The sequence below is a fragment of the Thalassophryne amazonica genome, chromosome 10, assembly GCF_902500255.1.
Source record: "Thalassophryne amazonica chromosome 10, fThaAma1.1, whole genome shotgun sequence".
NCBI classification, from domain to species: domain Eukaryota; kingdom Metazoa; phylum Chordata; class Actinopteri; order Batrachoidiformes; family Batrachoididae; genus Thalassophryne; species Thalassophryne amazonica.
The window spans coordinates 67,124,612-67,145,593 of NC_047112.1; the positions used below are offsets into that span (position 1 = coordinate 67,124,612).

A 20,982-nucleotide genomic window follows, 5' to 3' on the forward strand; every position below is an offset into this window, starting at 1 on the left:
AGCGGGGTTTAATTGTATTCACATCAGAGAAGAACGCTGTCACGTTCTATTAAGGATTACCACTAATCAAAACGGATCAACATGCCCAGTTGCGACCTCCATGACATGAGGCGAAATGAGGGTGGTGCGTGACGTTCGTGGGAGATTTTTTGACAGCCAAAAACATGCTTCATGAAAATCAAGAATATCATGCACCAACACGCACTATTAAGAAACCTATTCAGATGCGTTAGGTCACATTAAGAATGTCAGGAATGCCAAGAATGATGCAGATATGACATTTGTAACGTGTCTTGCCTATGTGTAAATGCAGCATTACTTTGGACAGTTGACCCCAAGTATTTAAACTCATCTACTTTCACCACTTCTACTCCTTGTAACTGCACTATTCCACTGGGCTCTCTCTCATTCACACACATGGACTCAGTCTTGCTCCTACTGACTTTCATTCCCCTTCTCTCCAGAGTATATCTCCACCTCGCCAGGCTAGACTCATCCTGCTTTCTACTCTCACTACAGATCACAATGTCATCTGTAAATATCATAGTCCATGGAGACTTCTGTCTGATCTTATCAGTCAAGCTGCCCATCACCACTGCAAACAAGAAAGGACTCAGAGCTGATCCTTGGTGTAATCCCACCTCCATCTTGAATTAATCTGTCATTCCTACTGCACATCTCACCGCTGTCACACTATCCTTGCACATGTCCTACACTACCCTCACATGCTTCTGTGCCACTCCAGACTTAGTCATGCAATACCATAACTCTTCTCTTGGTACCCTGTCATAAGCTTTCTTGAAGTCAAAAAACACCTTCTGTGTCATTCTGTGCCAACTTACCTAAATTTTATGAACTTTCCCAGGTTACCTCCTCAGATATTATTTGAAAAAAATCCTAGATTTACAGTTGTATGCAAAGGTTTGGGCACCCCTGATAATTTTCATGATTTTCCTTTATAAATCATTGGTTGTTTGGATCAGAAGTTTCAGTTAAATGTATCATACAGCAGATGAACACACTGATATTTGAGAAGTATAGTGAAGTTTCTAGGATTTACAGAAAGTGTGCAATAATTATTTAAACAAAATTGGGCAGGTGCATAAATTTGGGCACCCTTGTCATTTTATTTATTTGAATACAATTAGCACTAATTATTGGAACACAAAATTGGTTTGGTATTCTCATTGACCCTTAACCTCCTTACACAGGTGAATCCAATCATGAGAAAGGGTATTTAAGGTGGCCATTTGCAAATGTTTCCCCTTTTTGCATTTCTTCTAATGAGTGGCAACCTGGGAGCCTTTAAACAACTCTCAAATGACCTGAAAACAAAGATTGTTCAACATCATGGTTGAGGGGAAGGATACAAAAAGCTATCTCAGAGATTTCAGCTGTCAGTTTCCACTGTGAGGAACATAGTGAGGAAATGGAAGACCACAGGCACAGTAGTAGTTAAGGCCCGAAGTGGCAGGCCAAGAAAAATCTCAGATAAGCTGAAGTGAAGGATGGTGAGAACAGTCATAGTCAACCCACAGACCTGCTCCAAAGACCTACAACATGATCTTGCTGCAGATCGTGTCTCTGTGCATTGTCCAAATATATATTGAACTTTGCACAAAGAGATGCTGTGTGATGCTGTAATGCAGAGGAAGGCTTATCTACGTACATACCACAAACAGAGTCGCTTGAGGTATGTTAAAAAAGTCACAATTCCTTGAGAAAAAGTGAAGGAAAGAGCTTTATCACCGAATAGCCTGCGAAGCAATAGCGCAAAAGGAATGAAAAAGGAACTTAACAAAACCGAAGCTAAAGATCTTGACGCTTTAAATGAAATGTGCCTGGAGCCACAGCTGGAGCAGTGTGTGTCTGCATCTCTGAGTTCCAGGACTCGGCGCAGGGACGGAGCTCATAGCACTTGAGTCCTGGAGAAACTGCAAACAGAAGCTGTGGAGACCTGTGTTCACATCGGTGGACCACCTACTGTGGTTCCTCGTCCAGAACAAAAGAGGGATCATCGCCATCATCAGAATCTTCACTGTCTAACGACACGCTGCACTCCATCTTACTCCAATTATATAAAAAAAAAAAACCTCTGGTGTTCCATGGTCACTGCTGTATCACTGTATTACGTTGCGAAGCTATATACTGTATATTGCTTTATAACAGACAACTGTCAAAACAGGGAATAAATATAAGTGTAAAGATGATTGAATATATCAGAGCAGTAAATTGATCAGTGCGTGTGAATGCCACGCATTGACTCGCGCAGTTATTCCACCAGCTGCAGCTGATCCACAACGTGAATTCTGCCTTCCAGAACAGCTCTTTATATAATCATTTGAATTATCTACCTGTTGCCACATGTACAGAAGGGCTGGATTGTCATTCCTACACTCATTGTGATTATTTAATAAAACATAAGCGCACACAGGTGCTGCTGCTCCCACTACCGCTGCGTTCATGTACTGTCAGAAATTTTGTTATTACAAATTCAGCAGTTGCTTGTGGCAAAATAATTAATTGTATCCACACAAAAGATTAATTCTTCCCTATATAAGGTGCCTGAGCCCAGTGAAGCTGACCCCCCCACCCAGATAAAAAAAAAAAAATCCAAGCAAACAGGCTGAGTTTGCCCTGTAATTTCTGAAGGTACATGAATGCAGCAGTAGAAGCAGCATTCACAAACTGGCTCCTGCACTGTGTGAAAACATTCAGCTGGTCAAACGAAGTCAAACTAAACAGTAACATTACAAAAACTAAACAAATGATTTTTTTCAAGATGGTGCTGCCAATGCAGCTGCCTGTTATTTCAGCTCTGCCCCCTCTTTTCCTACTTTCGCTATTTTTAGCACTTTTTAATAGTGCTTATTTGTCTTTATTTACAGTGGGTGGTACCCTGTGCAAGTATGCACATGGGAAACCCACTTTTGTTACTCTTGTGACGTTGTCATCTACCTACTGCAGCGAGTGCTCACCCACCTGGAGACCAGCGGGAGTGCTGTGAGAGTCATGTTCTTTTATTTCTCCAGCACTTTCAACACCATCAGACCGGCACTGCTGCGGGGGAAGCTGGAGGACGCAGGTGTGGATGGACATCTCGCCCCCTGGACCAGCGACTACCTCACTGACCGCCCGCAGTACGTGCGGCTGCGCGGCTGTCAGTCTGAGGTGGTAAGGTGCAGCACCGGGGCCCCCCAGGGCACCATCCTCTCGCCTTTTCTCTTCACCCTCAACACCTCAGACCTACAACACAGACAGCTGCCACCTCCAGAAGTTCTCTGATGACTCCTCCATTGTGGGTCGCGTGTCTGAGGGGAACGAGCTGGAGTACCGGTCGGTCATCACAGACTTTGTGGACTGGTATGAGCGCAACCACTTGTGTCTCAACACCAGTAAGATGAAGGAGATGGTGATCGACTTCAGGAGGAAACCACCACCTCACCCACCGGTGAACATCCAGGGGAGGACATAGAGACTGTGGACAGTTTCAAATACCTGGGTGTTCACCTCAACAGCAAACTGGACTGGACTCACAACACCGATGCCCTGTACAAAAAAGGCCAGAGTCACTTCCACCTCCTGAGGAGACTGAGATCCTTTGGAGTGAGCAGGCCTCTGCTTAGAACCTTCTACAACTCTTTTGTAGCCTCTGCTCTCCTCTATGCTGTCGTCTGTTGGGCCCCGGGCAGCACAGAGCGGGAGACAAAGAGACTGAATAAGCTGGTCAGGAAGTCCAGCTCTGTCCTGGGCTGTCCTCTGGACTCTCTGGAGGAGGTGGCTGAGAGGAGGGTGTTAGCCAAGTTCAAATCCGTCATGGACAACTCCTCTCACCCTCTGCACTGGACTGTAGTGGAGCTGAACAGCTCGTTCTGAGACAGGCTGAGGCACCCTCAGTGCAAGAAGGAACGATACCGCAGGTCGTTCCTCCCTGCTGCTGTCAGACTGTACAATAACCACATGCAGTAATATGTCCACAAATCATGTGCAGTAACAACTCATTTACAAATCCCTGCAATAATGTCACCTTATCACATCTAAACTCCACTTCACATATTGTAAATAAGATGCTCCTATCTCTTTTTCAATCCCAATCATGTTTATATATGTGCATATGTACTTATATATGTACGTATATATATATATATACTCAACAAAAATATAAACGCAACACTTTTGGTTTTGCTCCCATTTTGTATGAGATGAACTCAAAGATCTAAAATTTTTTCCACATACACAATATCACCATTTCCCTCAAATATTGTTCACAAACCAGTCTAAATCTGTGATAGTGAGCACTTCTCCTTTGCTGAGATAATCCATCCCACCTCACAGGTGTGCCATACCAAGATGCTGATTAGACACCATGATTAGTGCACAGGTGTGCCTTAGACTGCCCACAATAAAAGGCCACTCTGAAAGGTGCAGTTTTGTTTTATTGGGGGGGGATACCAGTCAGTATCTGGTGTGACCACCATTTGCCTCATGCAGTGCAACACATCTCCTTCGCATAGAGTTGATCAGGTTGTCAATTGTGGCCTGTGGAATGTTGGTCCACTCCTCTTCAATGGCTGTGCGAAGTTGCTGGATATTGGCAGGAACTGGTACATGCTGTCGTATACGCCGGTCCAGAGCATCCCAAACATGCTCAATGGGTGACATGTCCAGTGAGTATGCCAGCCATGCAAGAACTGGGACATTTTCAGCTTCCAAGAATTGTGTACAGATCCTTGCAACATGGGGCCGTGCATTATCCTGCTGCAACATGAGGTGATGTTCTTGGATGTATGGCACAACAATGGGCCTCAGGATCTTGTCACGGTATCTCTGTGCATTCAAATGCCATCAATAAAATGCACCTGTGTTCTTCATCCATAACAGACGCCTGCCCATACCATAACCCCACCGCCACCATGGGCCACTCAATCCACAACATTGACATCAGAAAACCGCTCACCCACACAACGCCACACACGCTGGCTGCCATCTGCCCTGGACAGTGTGAACCGGGATTCATCCGTGAAGAGAACACCTCTCCAACGTGCCAAACGCCAGCAAATGTGAGCATTTGCCCACTCAAGTCGGTTACGACGACGAACTGGAGTCAGGTCGAGACCCTGATGAGGACGACGAGCATGCAGATGAGCTTCCCTGAGACGGTTTCTGACAGTTTGTGCAGAAATTCTTTGGTTATGCAAACCGATTGTTTCAGCAGCTGGCCGAGTGATGTGGAACGAGTTACCGCTCCACATCATGCAGGCCTCTTCACTTTTTGTTTTTAAAACTAATCTTAAAACCCACTTTTATGCACTGGCTTTTAACCCGGAATGAGATCTTCATCTGTTTTGGTTGTTTTAATTGATTTTACTTGTTTTAGTTAATTTTTTTTTGTGTGTGTGGTTTTTTTTTGTACTTTGTGGTTTGTTACCTTTTATATGTCCCCTTGTGTACAGCACTTTGTTTCAGCTGCAGCTGTTTTTTTAAAGTGCTTTATAAATAAAGTTGATTTGATATATATATATATATATATATATATATATATATATATATATATATATATGTGTGTGTGTGTGTGTGTGTGTGTGTGTGTGTGTGTGTGTGTCTTGTACTGTTACCAGTATTATTATTATTGCTTATCCTTGCACACACTGTTTGATGAACATTTTCCTCTACTTCCACCCATCCTGTGTGTTTTTTAAGAGTTGACGTAATGTGAATTTCTCCTCTGTGAGATCAATAAAGTTTATCTTATCTTAAAAAACATCAAGAATGACAGCAAAACAAAACACAGACAAATTGAAGTTGCGCCGGGGCTGGATCTATAAGCAAGACAACGACCCTAAACACTGCTCCAAATCTACTAAGGCATTCATGCAGAGGAACAAGTACACCGTTCTGGAATGGCCATTTCAGTCCCAGACCTGAATAATATTGAAAATCTGTAGTGTGATTTTAAGCGGGCTGTCCATGCTCAGAAACCAACAAACCTGAGATGTTTTGTAAAGAATAATGGTCCAAAATGCCTTCACCCAGAATCCAGGCTCTCATTGGAAGCTATAGGAAGCATTTAGAGGCTGTTTTTTTTCTGCAAAAGGAGGATCTACTAAATATTGATGTATTTTTTTTCTGTTAGGGTGCCCAAATTTATGCACCTGCCTAATTTTGTGTAAAAACTATTGCACACTTTCTGTAAATTCTATAAACTTCATTTCACTTTTCAAGTATCACTGTGTTGGTCTGCTATATATTTAACTAAAATTGCTGATCCAAACAACCGATGATTTATAAAGCAAAATCATGGAAATGAACAGGGGTGCCCAAAACTTTACATACCACTGTAGATCTATATGATATTACTCACCATGCAGAAGATTACCTTTCAATTCCTCTTAGTTTAGGGAACCACTTAGGAACCCCATATTGCACATATTTACTAAATGGTATCCATAGTTTTCATTTCTTTCATCAGATAACCTCTGGGATTAATATGTTTTGCACTCAATTAGGCTAAAAATGTTTTTTGTTTTTTTTTTGGCCAAAATGAGGAAAATGGAACTGTAGGCAATCCTCCCAGATCTGGACCAGGGCATCACTTAGTTACTGGACAGTCTGAGGTGTAACACGGTGGCATCGAATGGACCGAAACATAATGTCCCAGATGCGTTCTATTGGATTTAGGTCAGGCAAACCTGGGAGCCAGTCAATGGTATCAGTTCCTTCATCCTCCAGAAACTGCCTGCATACACTCGCCACATGAGGCCAGACGTTGTGCACCAGGAGGAACACAGGATTTCATCCCTATACCTAATAGCAGTCAGGGTGCCGTTGTCTAGTTTGTAGGGGTCTGTGCATCTTTCCAGGGATAGGCCTCCCCACACCATCACTGACCCACCACCAAACCGTTTGGTCTGAATGATGTTGCAGGTAACATAATGTTCTCCGTGGTGTCTCCAGACCCTTTCACACCTGTCACATGTGCTCAGGTTGAACCTGCACTCATCTATCTCCCTGCCAAATCTGGTATTCTGTGGCAAATGCCAATCGAGCTCCACAGTGCCAGCCAGTGAGCACAGGTCCTACTACAAGACATCAAGCTCTCAGGCCACCCTCATGGAATCTGTTACTGATTGTTTGGTGGGAGACATTCACACCAGTGGCTTGCTGGAGGTCACTCTGTAGGGCTGTGGCAGTGCTCATCCCATTCCTCCTCGCACAAAGGAGCAGATACCAGTCCTGCTGATGGGTTAAGAGCTTTCTTCTGCCCTGTCCAGCTCTCCTGCAGTAACTGCCCGTCTCCTGGAATCTCCCCCCCCCATACACTTGAGACTGAGCTGGGAGACACTGCAAACCTTCTCGCAATAGCACATATTGATGTATCATCCTGGAAGAGTTGGACTACCTTTGCACCCCCTGTAGGGTCCAGGTACCGCACCATACTACCAGCAGTGCCACTGACCCCAGCCAACCACACAACTAGTAAAAAAAAAAAAAAAAATCAGTCAGAAAAGATAAGGAGGGGAAAAATTGTCAGTGACCTCCACCTGTAAAACCATTCCTGTTTTGAGGGTCATCTCATTGTTGCTCCTCTCGTGCCCAACGTACCTGAAACAATTAAGAACCTCCTCGGATACTTAACTCACCAGATCACTATCCCGGAAGTTGAACTGGCTTGATGCTATACTCTGATTACAAATTTTTGCATGGGCTAATTGTTGGCAATTCATCTCCAACTGCTATTTGGTGAACATCTCTTTTTTTTTTGGATTCACCTTTGTCTCTGTGATATTTGTCTTTTTTGCCTTTGTGCTCCCATGTTCACACTTCCTCATTTTTCTTTTCCGAAAATTTGTTACACTTGACCTTTTTTTTTTACTTATTTTAACTTATTCATTTCAGGTCTAGAATCACTGGACTGTGTCCAGTTCACCTTCTGGTTGTTTACAGGTCTAGAATCGCGGGACTATGTCCAATTTGATCTCTGGTGGATTACAGGTCCAGAATTGCAGGACTGTGTCCAGTTTGACCTCTGGTTGATTACAGGTGCAGAATTGCAGGACTGTGTCCAGTTCGCCTTCTGGTTGATTACAGGTCCAGAATCGCGGGACTGTGTCCAGTTTGCCTTCTGGTTGATTTCACGTGCAGAATCGCGGGACTGTGTCCAGTTCAACCTCTGGTTGATTTCAGGTGCAGAATCACGGGACTGTCCAGTTCAACCTCTGGTTGATTTCAGGGGCAGAATTGCAGGACTGTGTCCAGTTCGCTTTCTGGTTGATTTCAGATCCAGAATTGCAGGACTGTGTCCAATTTGACCTGCGGTTGATTACAGGTCCAGATTTGCAGGACTGTGTCCAGTTCGCCTTCTGGTTGATTAGAGCTCTAGAATCGCAGGACTGTGTCTGATTCGACCTATGGTTGACTACAGGTCCAGAATCGTGGGACTGTGTCCAGTTCGACCTGTGGTTGATGATTACAGGTCCAGAATCGCGGGACTGTGTCCAGTTTGACCAGTGGTTGATTACAGGTCCAGAATTGCAAGACTGTGTCCAATTCGACCTCTGGTTGATTACACGTCCAGATTTGCAGGACTGTGTCCAATTCGACCTCTGGTTGATTACAGGTCCAGAATCGCGGGACTGTGTCCAATTTGACCAATGGTTGATTTCAGGTCTAGAATCACTGGACTGTGTCTAGTTTGCCTTCTGGTTGATTACAGCTCTAGAATCGTGGGACATTGTCCACTTCACCGTCTGGTTGACTACAGGTCTAATCACAAGACTGTCCAATTCAACCTCTGTTTGATTTCAGGTTCAAAATCACGGGATGGTGTCCATTTCACCCTCTTGTTGGTGGGTGCATATGGAGTTTCTTCTGAAGAAGGACATCTGAGTCACTTAGCAATGGGGACGCAGTATCCCATTTTTGTGTCTGTGTGTGTTCATCAGGGAAAAGTTCACTCTGGAGCAGGATATTAGGGACACAGAAGATGCTGTCAGACAGAAGACTGCAGAGGTGCAGGTGAGGACAGAGCAAACTAAAACAGGACCAAAACATGAGGCAAATACAGAAAATGTAGACAATGATGTCATATAACCCCAATTCCAATGAAGTTGGGACATTGTGTAAATGTAAATAAAAACAGTATACGATTTGCAAATTCTTTTCAACCTACATTCAATTGAATACACCACAAAGACAAGATATTAATGTTCAAACTGATAAACTTTATTGTTTTGTGTAAATATTTGCTCATTTTTAAACAATTTGTGTATTGACTTTTTTCAACGTGAAAAGTACAGACTATCCTGTCACATTATACAACCAGTGGCATTCAATAGGCTTATTGGTCTCATATTTCCACAAGAGTCACTTGGCTTTCCAGGTTTTGGCAATAATGTTATTAATGCAGCATTCATTGATGTTGGTAGACTCCCACACTGAAATGCTTCTAAAAACATATCCAGAAGAGGTTTAAGTAATTTAGATTTATATTTTTTGTGAAGGTCATCAGGGCCATCAGGGCCTGGTGTCTTGCCACCATGCCATCTATAGCCTCACTAATTTCCTTTTCTGTCAAATCCACTTCCAAAAGTTCAACAAACTTATGTGGTACTTGTGGAATTTCCAAACTGTCTAGAAATGCATTTGAGTACTTGGATCATTTGGTATTTGACAGTCATACAAGTTTCATAAAATTCCTTAATTCACTGTTATTATAACTGGATCAGTTACTATGTCTCCATTACTTCCTCTAATTGAAGTGATTGCTTTTCTTGTTTCCAAGTGTTTGATTTGCCATGCTAATAATTTTCCAGATTTTCGCTCTGTTCATAAAACATTTGATTTAGCCTAATAATATCAGCGGCTGCCCTGTCTGCAACCATTTTGTTATATTCTGCTTTTAAAACTAGTAATTCTTTTTCTGCACTGTTTGAGTAATTATTACCAGTAATTAATAACCAGATTCTGAACAGTTTTTATTTTTGCCTCTAATTGTAATCTTCTTTTGTGGAAATCTCGTTTTGATAAGGTATAGCATATTATACGTCCACGCAGAACAGCCTTAAAGGCATCCCACCTAATTGCAGCAGTTGTTTCAGTTGTATTATCTATAAAATAGTGATCTATTTCTTCTCCAATGTATTTGACAAAATTATTATCCAGTAACCATTTTTGATTCAAACTCCATTTAGGTGGATCTCTTACAAGAGCCTCATCTGAATAGATAAAACCACATGGTCCGTGATCGGAAAGCAATATACTATCATAAAAGCAATATTCTATTTTACAGAGTAATGTAGCTGAAATTAGAAAATAGTCAGTGCCTGAAAAACTCCCATATGCTCCAGAATAACAAGAATATGCCTTTTCATCAGGTTTAAAATACCTCCATACATCAATAAGGTTCAGTTCTCTAATGAAATGTTTAATAGTTGCCCTACTTTTATTATGTGCTTGGTCAGCTCCTGTGGAACGGTCCACAGCTGAGTCTAGAGTGCAATTCCAGTCCCCTGCTATTATATATGAGCCTGGAAGTGAAGAAAGAGTAAGAAAAAAATCAGTAAAGAAATTGGAATCCTCCGCATTCGATCCGTAATTCTGTCCGCATTCGGACCGTAAACATTCACAAGGTTCAATCTAGTTGCAAGTAATGAGCCTTGCATAATTAAATACCTGCCAAGTTTATCTTTGATTATATTGGAAACTTGAAAGGGGATTGAGCTATGAATAAGGGTCATGACTCCCCTTGCCTGTGAATTAAATGATGCTGTATACACAGCTCCCTGCCATCTTCTACTTATCTTGATATGGTCTTCATCAACTGTATACGTCTCCTGTAAAAATATAATTTTTGAACCTGAATCCCTAAGTTTATTCATAACTTTCTTCTTTTTTTTTTCTGTAAACTTCTGCAGTTCCAGGACATACATTTAAGATTGACCTTTTGTGCCATTTAAAAAGAAAAATAACTTTAGCTGGTTATTGATCTGAGTAAGGTTAACCATAAAACAGTAAAACAGATCCTGAACCCTTTGAACTCTTAAAACAGAAAAGAAAAAAATGCCCCATTCCCTCGCGGAATGTTTGTTCCCCCTTGGTTATGTTGATTTCCACTAACCTTTAGGGTTAGATTCGAAATCAATCCTCTCGGTTTAACAATACACAGAAAAAAGTAAAGTCCAAGCTCTCCTGCTCCGAATCAGATATTTAAAAAAAAAACCTGTTTAGCAAGTCAATGTGCACATTCTTATGGATAACACAATATCATGAAGATAATAAACATAATTAAACTAAGCAAGGCTAAAAAATATTAAAATAAAAAAATAAAAAGTAATAATAAATAAATAAATAAATAAAAATAAAGGGAAATACGGACGAAGAAAAACAATGTATATTTTATAATAACAATAGGAATTGCAAGCCATTTGAAACTTCAGTCCCACTCGTGATGGAGGGGATATAATATTGTACAACATTATTGACCTGTTTACCTTATTGGGGAGAAAAGAAAGAAGAAGAAAGAAAGAAAGAGCAAAAAACAAACAAACAAAAAAAAACAATTTCTGGAATTTGCATCGCGTCATGACGCAGATTTGTTTAACTCAAATGAACATAAAATAGCACGACTGTTTAGCTCAATTTTTTTTAAACTTTACAACAAAAATTGTTGTTGAACTGATAATCTTTCTTCTTTGACCTTGCGTATGAACTCCTCCACCTCTGCGGGTTTATCAAATGTCAGAGTCTTGTCTTTGTACGTTACCAGCATTGTAGCAGGCAATCTTATTCCGTGTCTCAGTCCCAGCTTCCAAAGTTGTTTACGCACCGTGTCGTATTGCTTCGGCTGTTTGTGCACCTCTGTAGCCAAGTCCTGATGAAGCCGAACGCGAACATTCTTGTACAGAATATTTTTTTCTACTTCGCGGCATTAATTACAGCCGTCGTCTGTTTGTAACTCTGGAATTTCATGATTAGCAGTCTCGGAGGGTCTCCCGTGCCCCTTTTAGGCCCAATCTGGCGCACCTGCTCCAACATGATGGGTTCCCGCAAGTGCATATCCATTGCGCCTGGAAGCCAGCTCTTGAGAAAAGTGCAGACTTTGAGATTCTCAGCTCCCTCTGGCAGATTCATGAGGCGCATGTTGTTTAGACGAGAATTCGCTTCCATATCGACAACCTTGTTCTCGAGGACCTGGTTTCTTTTATTCAACTTCTCTACTCTTTCTTTCAGTGCGCAGTAGTCATCTTCAACAACAGACAGGCGGATCTCAGCCTGCCCGATGCTATTGGTACAGTCACTTAGCTGTTTTGTTGTTTCTTCCGATGCCTTCAGTATACCATTCAATTTGCCTGTAAACTCAGACCGGAGATCACCCACCGTCTTCAGAATCTCATCCTTCACAAGCATGAGTTTGCTGTTACCATGTCCCCCGGAGGTTTCGGTGAGCATTTCAGCCATTTCTGTGCTAGCCTCGTTACTAACGCTCTTGTTAGCTTCGTCTATGGAGCTAACAGTGCTCGGTCTCTGCTCCAAACATCTTCCAAAGTCAGAAAGTTTCATTTGCATACCCAGTTTTGCTTTATCCTTGCTATTTTTCATACATCCTGGCATTTTCTCTCCTTAAAACAGTATTGTTTGTGTTCCTAAATATCAAGTCCATGGTCTAAAACAGGTTTACTTTGCAGAAAATATTGGAGCTTGGATTAGCGTGGCTATCTAGATGGCGGCCATTACAGGAAGTCATATTTGCTCATTTTGAAATGGATGCCTGCAACACGTTTCAAAAAAGCTGGGACAGTGGTATGTTTACCACTGTGTTACATCACCTTTCCTTCTAACAACACTCAATAAGCATTTGGGAACTGAGGACATGTTGAAGCTTTGTAGGTGGAATTCTTTCCCATTCTTGCTTGATGTACGACTTCAGTTGTTCAACAGTCCGGGGTCTCCGTTATCGTATTTTGTGCTTCATAATGCGCCACACATTTTCAATGGGTGACAGGTCTGCACTACAGGCAGGTCAGTCTAGTACCCGCACTCTTTTACTACAAAGCCACGCTGTTGTAACACGTGCAGAATGTGGCTTGGCATTGTCTTGCTGAAACTCAGCAGAGACTTCCCTGAAAAAGACGTTGCTTGGATGGCAGCATGTGTTGCTCCAAAACCTGAATGTACCTTTCAGCATTGATGGTGCCATCACAGATGTGTAAGTTGCCCATGCCATGGGCACTAACACACCCCCATACCATCAGAGATGCTGGCTTTTGAACTTTGCACTGGTAACAATCTGGATGGCCTTTTCCTCTTTGTCCGGAGGACATGACATCCATGATTTCCAAAAACATTTGGAATGTGGACTCATGAGACCACAGCACACTTTTCACTTTGTGTCTGACCGTGTCAAATGAGCTCGGGCCCAGAGAAGCGGCGGCGTTTCTGGATGTTGTTGATGTATGGCTTTCACTTTGCATGGTAGAGTTTTAACTTGCACTTGTAGATGTAACGACGAACTGTGTTAACTGACAGTGGTTTACTGAGGTGTTCCTGAGCCCACACGGTAAGATCCTTTATACAATGATATCTGATGAGTTTAATGCAGTGCCGCCTGAGGGATCAAAGGTCACGGGCATTCAATGTTGGTTTTCAGCCTTGCCGCTTACATGTAGAAAATTCTCCAGATTCTCTGAGTATTCTGATTATATTATGGATTGTAGATGATGGAATCCTTAAATTCCTTGTAATTGAACATTGAGAAACAATGTTCTTAAACTGTTGGACTATTTTTTTCATGCAGTTTGTTCACAAAGTGGTGATCCTCCTCGCCTCATCTTGCTTATGAACCGCTGAGACTTTTGGGGATGCTCCTTTTATACACAATCATGGACACTTACCTGTTTCCAATTAGCCTGTTAACCTGTGGAATGTTCCAAACAGGTGTTCTTTGAGCATTGATGATGTAACACAGTGGTAAACATACCACTGTCCCAGCTTTTTTGAAATGTGTTGCGGGCATCCATTTCAAAATGAGCAAATATTTGCACAAAACCAAAAAAGTTTATCAGTTTTAACATTAAACATCTTGTCTTTGTGGTGTATTCAGTTGAATATAGGTTGAAGAGGAGTTGCAAATTGATTCTGCTTTATCTACATTTACACACGTCCCAACTTCATTTGAATTGGGTGTGTGTGTATATATATATATATATATATATATACACCACACACACACTAGCGTGTTGTCTGTGGGGATCCACGGGCTCTAGATTGGATTGTGTTTATAGTTATCAATCATCATCATCAGTCTTTATTCCAGACACAAAAAGGTCCATAAAAAACATATACAATCATACAAAAACATATAAGTAAATAAGTTAATCGGATCTAAGAGACCACAGTACATGACATTCATAGAGTCACATATACTGTAAATAGGTAGCTGACATTTTCAAGGGTGGAAATAACTTATGCAGTTTCTATTATGAGTTGGAATGGTGTGTGAGTACAAAATGTTTTTAGAACCTTAGACCTCAACAGTTTTAATAGAAGAACTCAACCCTTTTATTTACTGTTAATTATGGAGTTTTTAATAATGTTAATTTGCTGTCTTAATGTAATTATAAATTGTTAGGTTGTTGTGTCTTATACACACTATTATTATTATTTTCGGTAATATTATTATTATTATTGTTGTATTTCATTTACTCTTCTGTTGTCATTTGATTTTTAAATGGTCCACAATGAAATAAGTGTTTTCACTTTCTTGTGTCATCCAAGTTTTTTTTTAGTATTTGCAATTATATTATGTGCTTGCATTGAACTTACTAAATTAAATCACACACGCACTCACACTTTTAATATAAGATGATTTGTTGCATGTTTGTCCAGAATGTGTTTAGCACATTAGCTAATGTCCATAGTTTCTCCAAAAATATTAGTCCTATCAATGTTTGTTTTTGCGCTGTTTCATACCCTGACCCAAATACATAAGCGCACCAAATGGCTCTCCCCATTGTACACACACGTGGAGCTTTTGTTTTGCTGCATTCTGCTGCAAGCTGGTGCTTTTAATTGTTACACACGCACAAACAGAGACGGTGGCGTAAGACATCAAACACACTACACTTCTCACTCATGGTAACAACAACATGACACTTACTAAATTGACTAACCAATTGAACTGCAAAAACACAATAAATAACACATCAATAAAAGTTTTATTTAATCTAATCTAACACTGTGAAACTAACATAAACCACAATAACATTTAAAACCCCCAAAACCCTGACCTCCCATGGTACATTGCAACACAATGTCCATTGATTACTGGTTACGTAAATTGCTAATTTCTCAAACAATATTTGCCCTGTCAACTTCTGTTATGGCAGTGTTTATCCTTGTTCGAAATACATAAACATACCAAATGGAAAAACATCAGCTCTCCCTATTTTCAGTGTGATCAAAGCCATACACATGTGTGCACACACACAACAGAGGCCACTTGGCTACAATAATGTAGATATGCACTCTACATGTGTGTGTGTGTGTGTGTACATATATAGATCTACAGTGGTGGGCACAGTTCCGCTAATCCGCTAACCACTAATTATCGAAGATAAAGTTTTCATTATTGGATTAGCTTTTCAGATAACTTTGAAAACCATCGTTGGACTAATTATCTTCTGATAAGTTTTGGTCAGATCATTTTTAGACCGCTAACATATTTTTGCAGACGTGGTAAACAAAGCTGAATAGTTACAAACATCTGTGAGATCTAAAATCAGTTAAGCACCTACCTGTTAAATGTTTTATAGTAGAATTTTGTTTTGGCAAGTTTTCACGGTCTCTACTGCTATCTACTGGCCAGTAGTTTTCATGGCAGTATTCACCCTAATACTGAGCGTCCAGTTATATCAGACGGTTATCTAATTACAAGTTGGCTTTTTTTAAATGCCTTTTTTTACAAATAAAAAAAAAGGCATGTTTTACAGAAGCACATTTATCTGTAAACACCAACACACGACACCTCACATTAACGTGCTGATTTACATAGAATGAATGAGTCAACCAATCAGTGTTAGCGGAGGCACATTTGTACCCATAATCCTTTGCCATCTGTCTGTGTTTGTTACAAAACTTCAGAATTAGTGCATTATTCAACATGAAAAGATATATGTTAATTTTTAACTTTGTACAAATGACAGAATTGACATTAATGGAGTTATTCTATCAGTATTAATTTTATTTATAAACCAAACCATAAGTCAGGACTGCTTTATTTTCCAAGACCTCCGCCTCACGCCAATGCTGCTGTTGAATCGAGAGTTGAGCTTTGCTGCTCCTCTCAATTGCTTCTCTGCTGGAAGCTATGGGTAAACAGGAGCTTCCAGCAGTGGGCAGGGCACACAAAGCCAGCAGATGGAAGCCGGAGAGTGCTGTTGGGGATATGTTCACTGAGCCAGATTTCAGTGAAACACAATACAGTGGATTTCCTGAAGTCTGAATATTTTCTGGTGAGGAGCAGCAATAATTCATCTGTCTTGCCTGACAGAGAGCATACGTTGGTGAGGTAGATAGACGGGAGTGCTGTGCACAGCCCCCGCTGTCTCAGCTTCATGAGCATGCCCATTTGCTTCTCCCTCCAGCGCGAAGGCTCCTTGCTTTGCTACAGATAGCATACTCCACACAGATCCGACAGCCTCTCTCAAAAAATTACAAGAGTGGAGGGCGAATGTCTGTTGTCTCCTCTCTGTAGGGAGCTCACTGAACTGTGAGCTAGTCAAACTTCCATAGCTCTGGAAAATACCAAGCACGTACCGTACCTGACTTTTTCCAAGTGTTTGCTCAGCAGTCCACTGATCTGAATGAATGCTGAGCATCACTTTGGAATGAATGGTTAGTAGTTTCATGATCTGATGCAGCATTTGTTTCACTCTGTTGGATTGCCACTGTGCTGTTTTGAGTTTGCTCTGAGTGACGTCACTCACAGACAGATGATGAAAATGCTGTGTCCATTTTCTAGAAATGCATTTAAAACAACAGTTTAAGTAGCAGTAAGTCCTTCAGCGTCCAGTGATCATGATTGCATGTGCATGGATAGTCTTAAAATCAGGAATATCTTTAAATGAAAGTTGCTAAATAATCCCTGTCTTAAAAAAAATGGGGACGAACACAAATTAACAACTACAAGATCAGTGTCGCAGCTCTCAGTTTTTGAGAAATGGTTCACAGTCAAAAAAAAAATTTTTTTAGAGAAAAATAAGTTAATTAGTGTTAGGTTTTTTTGGCCCGGGGTTTCTGGGAGCAACTCAAAACTGACAGGAAATGGACTTCAGTTTTAGATGTTGTATTATATAGATGCCTCAACTCAACAGTTCATCTCTACCTCAGCCTGCAAGCTCAGACACACACTCCTGCCCCTCTCTACACCATGCGCCCACAGCTCACCGGCCATCTGATGACGCACATGCTCCTCCATCAGCCCAAACAGTACGCTGACCATTTCATCTCTTAATCCTGGGTCTAATAACGTCAGCATGCTCCGTTAATAGCCCAGACGGCACGCCGACCATTATTCTCAAACATCTCATTTCCTCAAACTTATTATCACAACTTAAAACAACTGATGATGACGTAGACATCAGCAGGTTAGCGAAAAACGGGTTAGGTTAGCGGAAAACAATATGGTTAGCGACAAACAGTATGGATTTAGATCTCAACGATCCACAAGCTTAACACTTGTAGAATTGGTAGAAACAATTATAGCTGCAATTGAAAGAAAGGAGTATACAGTTGGAGTATTTATTGATTTACGCAAAGCATTTGACACCATAAATCATGAGTGGTTATTATCAAAATTATATAAGTATATGATTAGAGGCACAACACACCAGTGGGCTACAAAGTTATATTACAAACCGTCAACAGTATGTACATATTAATGGGTTAAATTCTGATTGTAGAGAGGTCATATGCAGAGTCCAGCAAGGATCCATTTTAGGGCCTTTGCTTTTTCTTTTGTTATTAATGACATTTGTGAATTAACCAAAATATAAATTTTTTTGTTGTTTGCTGATGATACCAGTATATATCACTCTGGCTGATAAGTCAGCCTGTAATACCCACCTTAAATACAGCCCACTCCACAGCAATAATCCTGTGTGTGTGTGTGTGTGTGTGTTAGTCAATATGCGATAAATTGTTCTGTTGTGCTCTCAGAACATGCAGAATGATCTGGACAGAGAATCAGCCAGTTTACAGGATCTGGAGGCGCAGAAACAGGATGCTCAGGAGCGCCTGGAGGAGATGGACCAGCAGAAGCACAAACTGGAGGACATGCTGAATGAAGTCCGGATGAAGTGTCAGGAAGAGTCTCAGATGGTGAGGAACATGTGTCCAAAACTGAAAGCTGGAAGGAAATGTGAGTGCAGTAGAAACAGCAACCAGAATAATCTACTGGAGTAGTATTCTGTGGGCTGTGACTGCATCCAGAAACCAGGACACAATGGAATGCTGAGGAGACCTTGGAGAAGAAGGGCAGGATCTGAAATGTCTGTGTTGGTGCTCACATTTCTCAGCCTTGGTGTTCCCAGTTTTGAAATGTTACATTAGTTGCTTTGGTACAGTATGTTCTTGTCAGTTCTTAACCTCAAATTTCAGCCCAAATGGCTCCTGTGCCTCCAGATCTCATCTCTTCAGAGCCAGATCCACTCCCAAGAGTCAGACCTACAGAATCAAGAGGAGGAGCTGAGCCGGGTCAAGGCTGACCTCAGCCGCTTACAGCAGGAAGAGAGCCAGCTGGAGCAGAGTCTGGCTGCTGGAAAGATCCAGCTGGAGACCATCATCAAATCTCTGAAGGCCACACAAGATGAGATCAACCAGGTAGCACATAGTTCAGAGCAGCTTCTCGTCAGGTCCACACACTGGGTGCACTCATCAGCTTGACAAATCAGGTCTGCTCACCACGTCCACTGATCGGTCCACCAAATGGCTCCTCTCACCAGGTCCACTAAATTAATTCACTAATTGGGCCCTCTCATCAGCTTCATCATAAGTCTCAGTCCAAGCCAATTTTTTCTGTTGTCTGAATTCTGATGCAAAGCTGTGGATGATTTTCTCAGGCTGTGCCTCTCAAAGTCCACCTTCTCTCAAAGTCCACCACCTCTGTATGTTTGCGTATTTCAGTGATGATTGAAAAAATTGAATTTGACAAAAACGGGCTTAAAAAATGTCTTAGCACAGTAAGTGATGTATTTAAGAAGCATTGAATAACTTTTCTTTATACATGAGAAAACTCTGGTTTTAATGTGCCGGCATAATCAGAAATGTTTTCTGGTCACAAGAGGAATGTAATGCATTTGGAATGTTTTAATGAAAATTATCTGCTGTCATTGTTTGTTTTAACTCAGCCACTGAGTGGTAGTCCTGAACCCGGTGAATGAGTAGGGTGGAGTCAAGTAGGAGATCCGGTGTAAATTTTACCAACCAAACATACAAGGTCTATTAGATAAGAAACTGACACTTTTATTATTTTTTTTAACTATATGGATTTGAATGACGTGCGATTCCACCAATCATGCTTGAACCCTCGTGCGCATGCGTGAGTTTTTTCACGCGTCGGTGACGTCATTTCCCTGTGGGCAGGCCTTGAGTGAGATGTGGTCCAGCCGTCTCGGCTGAATTCCTTTGTTTCACACGCTGCTCGAGACAGCGCGCGTTGCTTTATCAAAATTTTTTCTGGACCTGTGAGGAATATCCGAGTGGACACTATTCGAGAAATTAAGCTGGTTTTCAGTGAAAAGTTTAATGGCTGATGAGAGATTATGGGGTGTTTCTGTCGCTGTAAGGACTTCCCACGGAGCGGGACGTGGCTCAGCGCTTCCAGGCGCCGTCGTCGGCCTGTTTCGACCTGAAAACATCCTAATTTAAGGCTTAATTCACCCAGGACGTTGTGAGAGAACAGAGAAGATTCAGAAGAGGCCGGCATGAGGACTTTATGCGGACATTCCACTGTTTAAGGAAATTTTTTTAATGAAAGACGTGCGTGCAAATTCGCCGAGTCGTCACGGAAACGACTGTGTGCGCTGCAACAGCAAAAACACCTCTGTGTTGAAAACCATTTGTAAAATTCAGGCGGCTTTTGATGGCTTTCAACAAGTGAGTAACTGAGAAATTGTTTAACAGCTTGGGCATGTTCCAACTTGCCCGTTAAGGTTTCCAACGGAGGTGTTTTTCCTGTCGCGACCCCCCGCGGTCGGGTCCGGCCCGACATGCGACTCTGCCTGCACGTTCTTTCATTACAAAATGTCCGTTAACAATGGAATGTCCGAATAAACTCATGCCGACTTCTTCTGAAAGTTCTCTGTTCTCTGACAACTTACTGGGTCAACAGAGCCTGAAATGTGGAAGTTTTTAACTTGAAACTGCGAGACGCTGCCGCCTCGAAGTGCAGATCGCCGTCAGGCACCGTGAGCTGTCCTTACGGTGACACTACCAGACCAAAATCTCTCAGCCATTAATTTTTTACTGAAAACCAGCTGAATTTATCAAATGGTGTCCACTCAGTTGTGCCTTACAGTTTGAAAAATTTTGATCAAACAAAGCAGCAGTCTCTGAGCCATTCCTAAACAATGAAGAAAAAAAAAAAAAAATTGACGAGAGGGTGGGCCACTCCTCACTCAAAGACTGCCCACAGGCGAATGACGTAACTGACAGGCGTGAAAAAACTCTTGCATGCCCACGAGGGTTCAAGCATGTCTGATGTAATCACACATGATTCAAATCCATATGGTTTTTGAAAAAAAATAATAAGGTCGGATACTTTCTAATAGACCTCGTATACCAATCACAAAACAAATTTCCATACCAGATCAGTCAGTTCCTGAGTTGACAACAACCATCCCTGGTGCTGTTGGCCAATAGGGTGCTGGTGGAAATTGGGCAATTAAGAGGTGATTCATTCCATCCTGTCTATGGCTGATGCTGAGA

At 41.6% G+C, this 20,982-nt stretch overlaps 1 protein-coding gene across 5 annotated transcripts in view; it reads left to right on the plus strand.

Moving 5' to 3' along the window:
• eps15l1a (epidermal growth factor receptor pathway substrate 15-like 1a) overlaps nucleotides 1-20,982 on the plus strand; it is a 260,935-nt gene that overhangs the window by 155,058 nt on the left and 84,895 nt on the right. For all 5 annotated transcript variants that reach the window (XM_034180180.1, XM_034180179.1, XM_034180181.1 and 2 more), the window contains exons 14-16: nucleotides 8,943-9,015; nucleotides 18,214-18,375; nucleotides 18,679-18,876. In XM_034180180.1, the coding sequence (XP_034036071.1) occupies nucleotides 8,943-9,015; nucleotides 18,214-18,375; nucleotides 18,679-18,876 (433 nt within the window). The remainder of the gene's footprint in view (nucleotides 1-8,942; nucleotides 9,016-18,213; nucleotides 18,376-18,678; nucleotides 18,877-20,982) is intronic.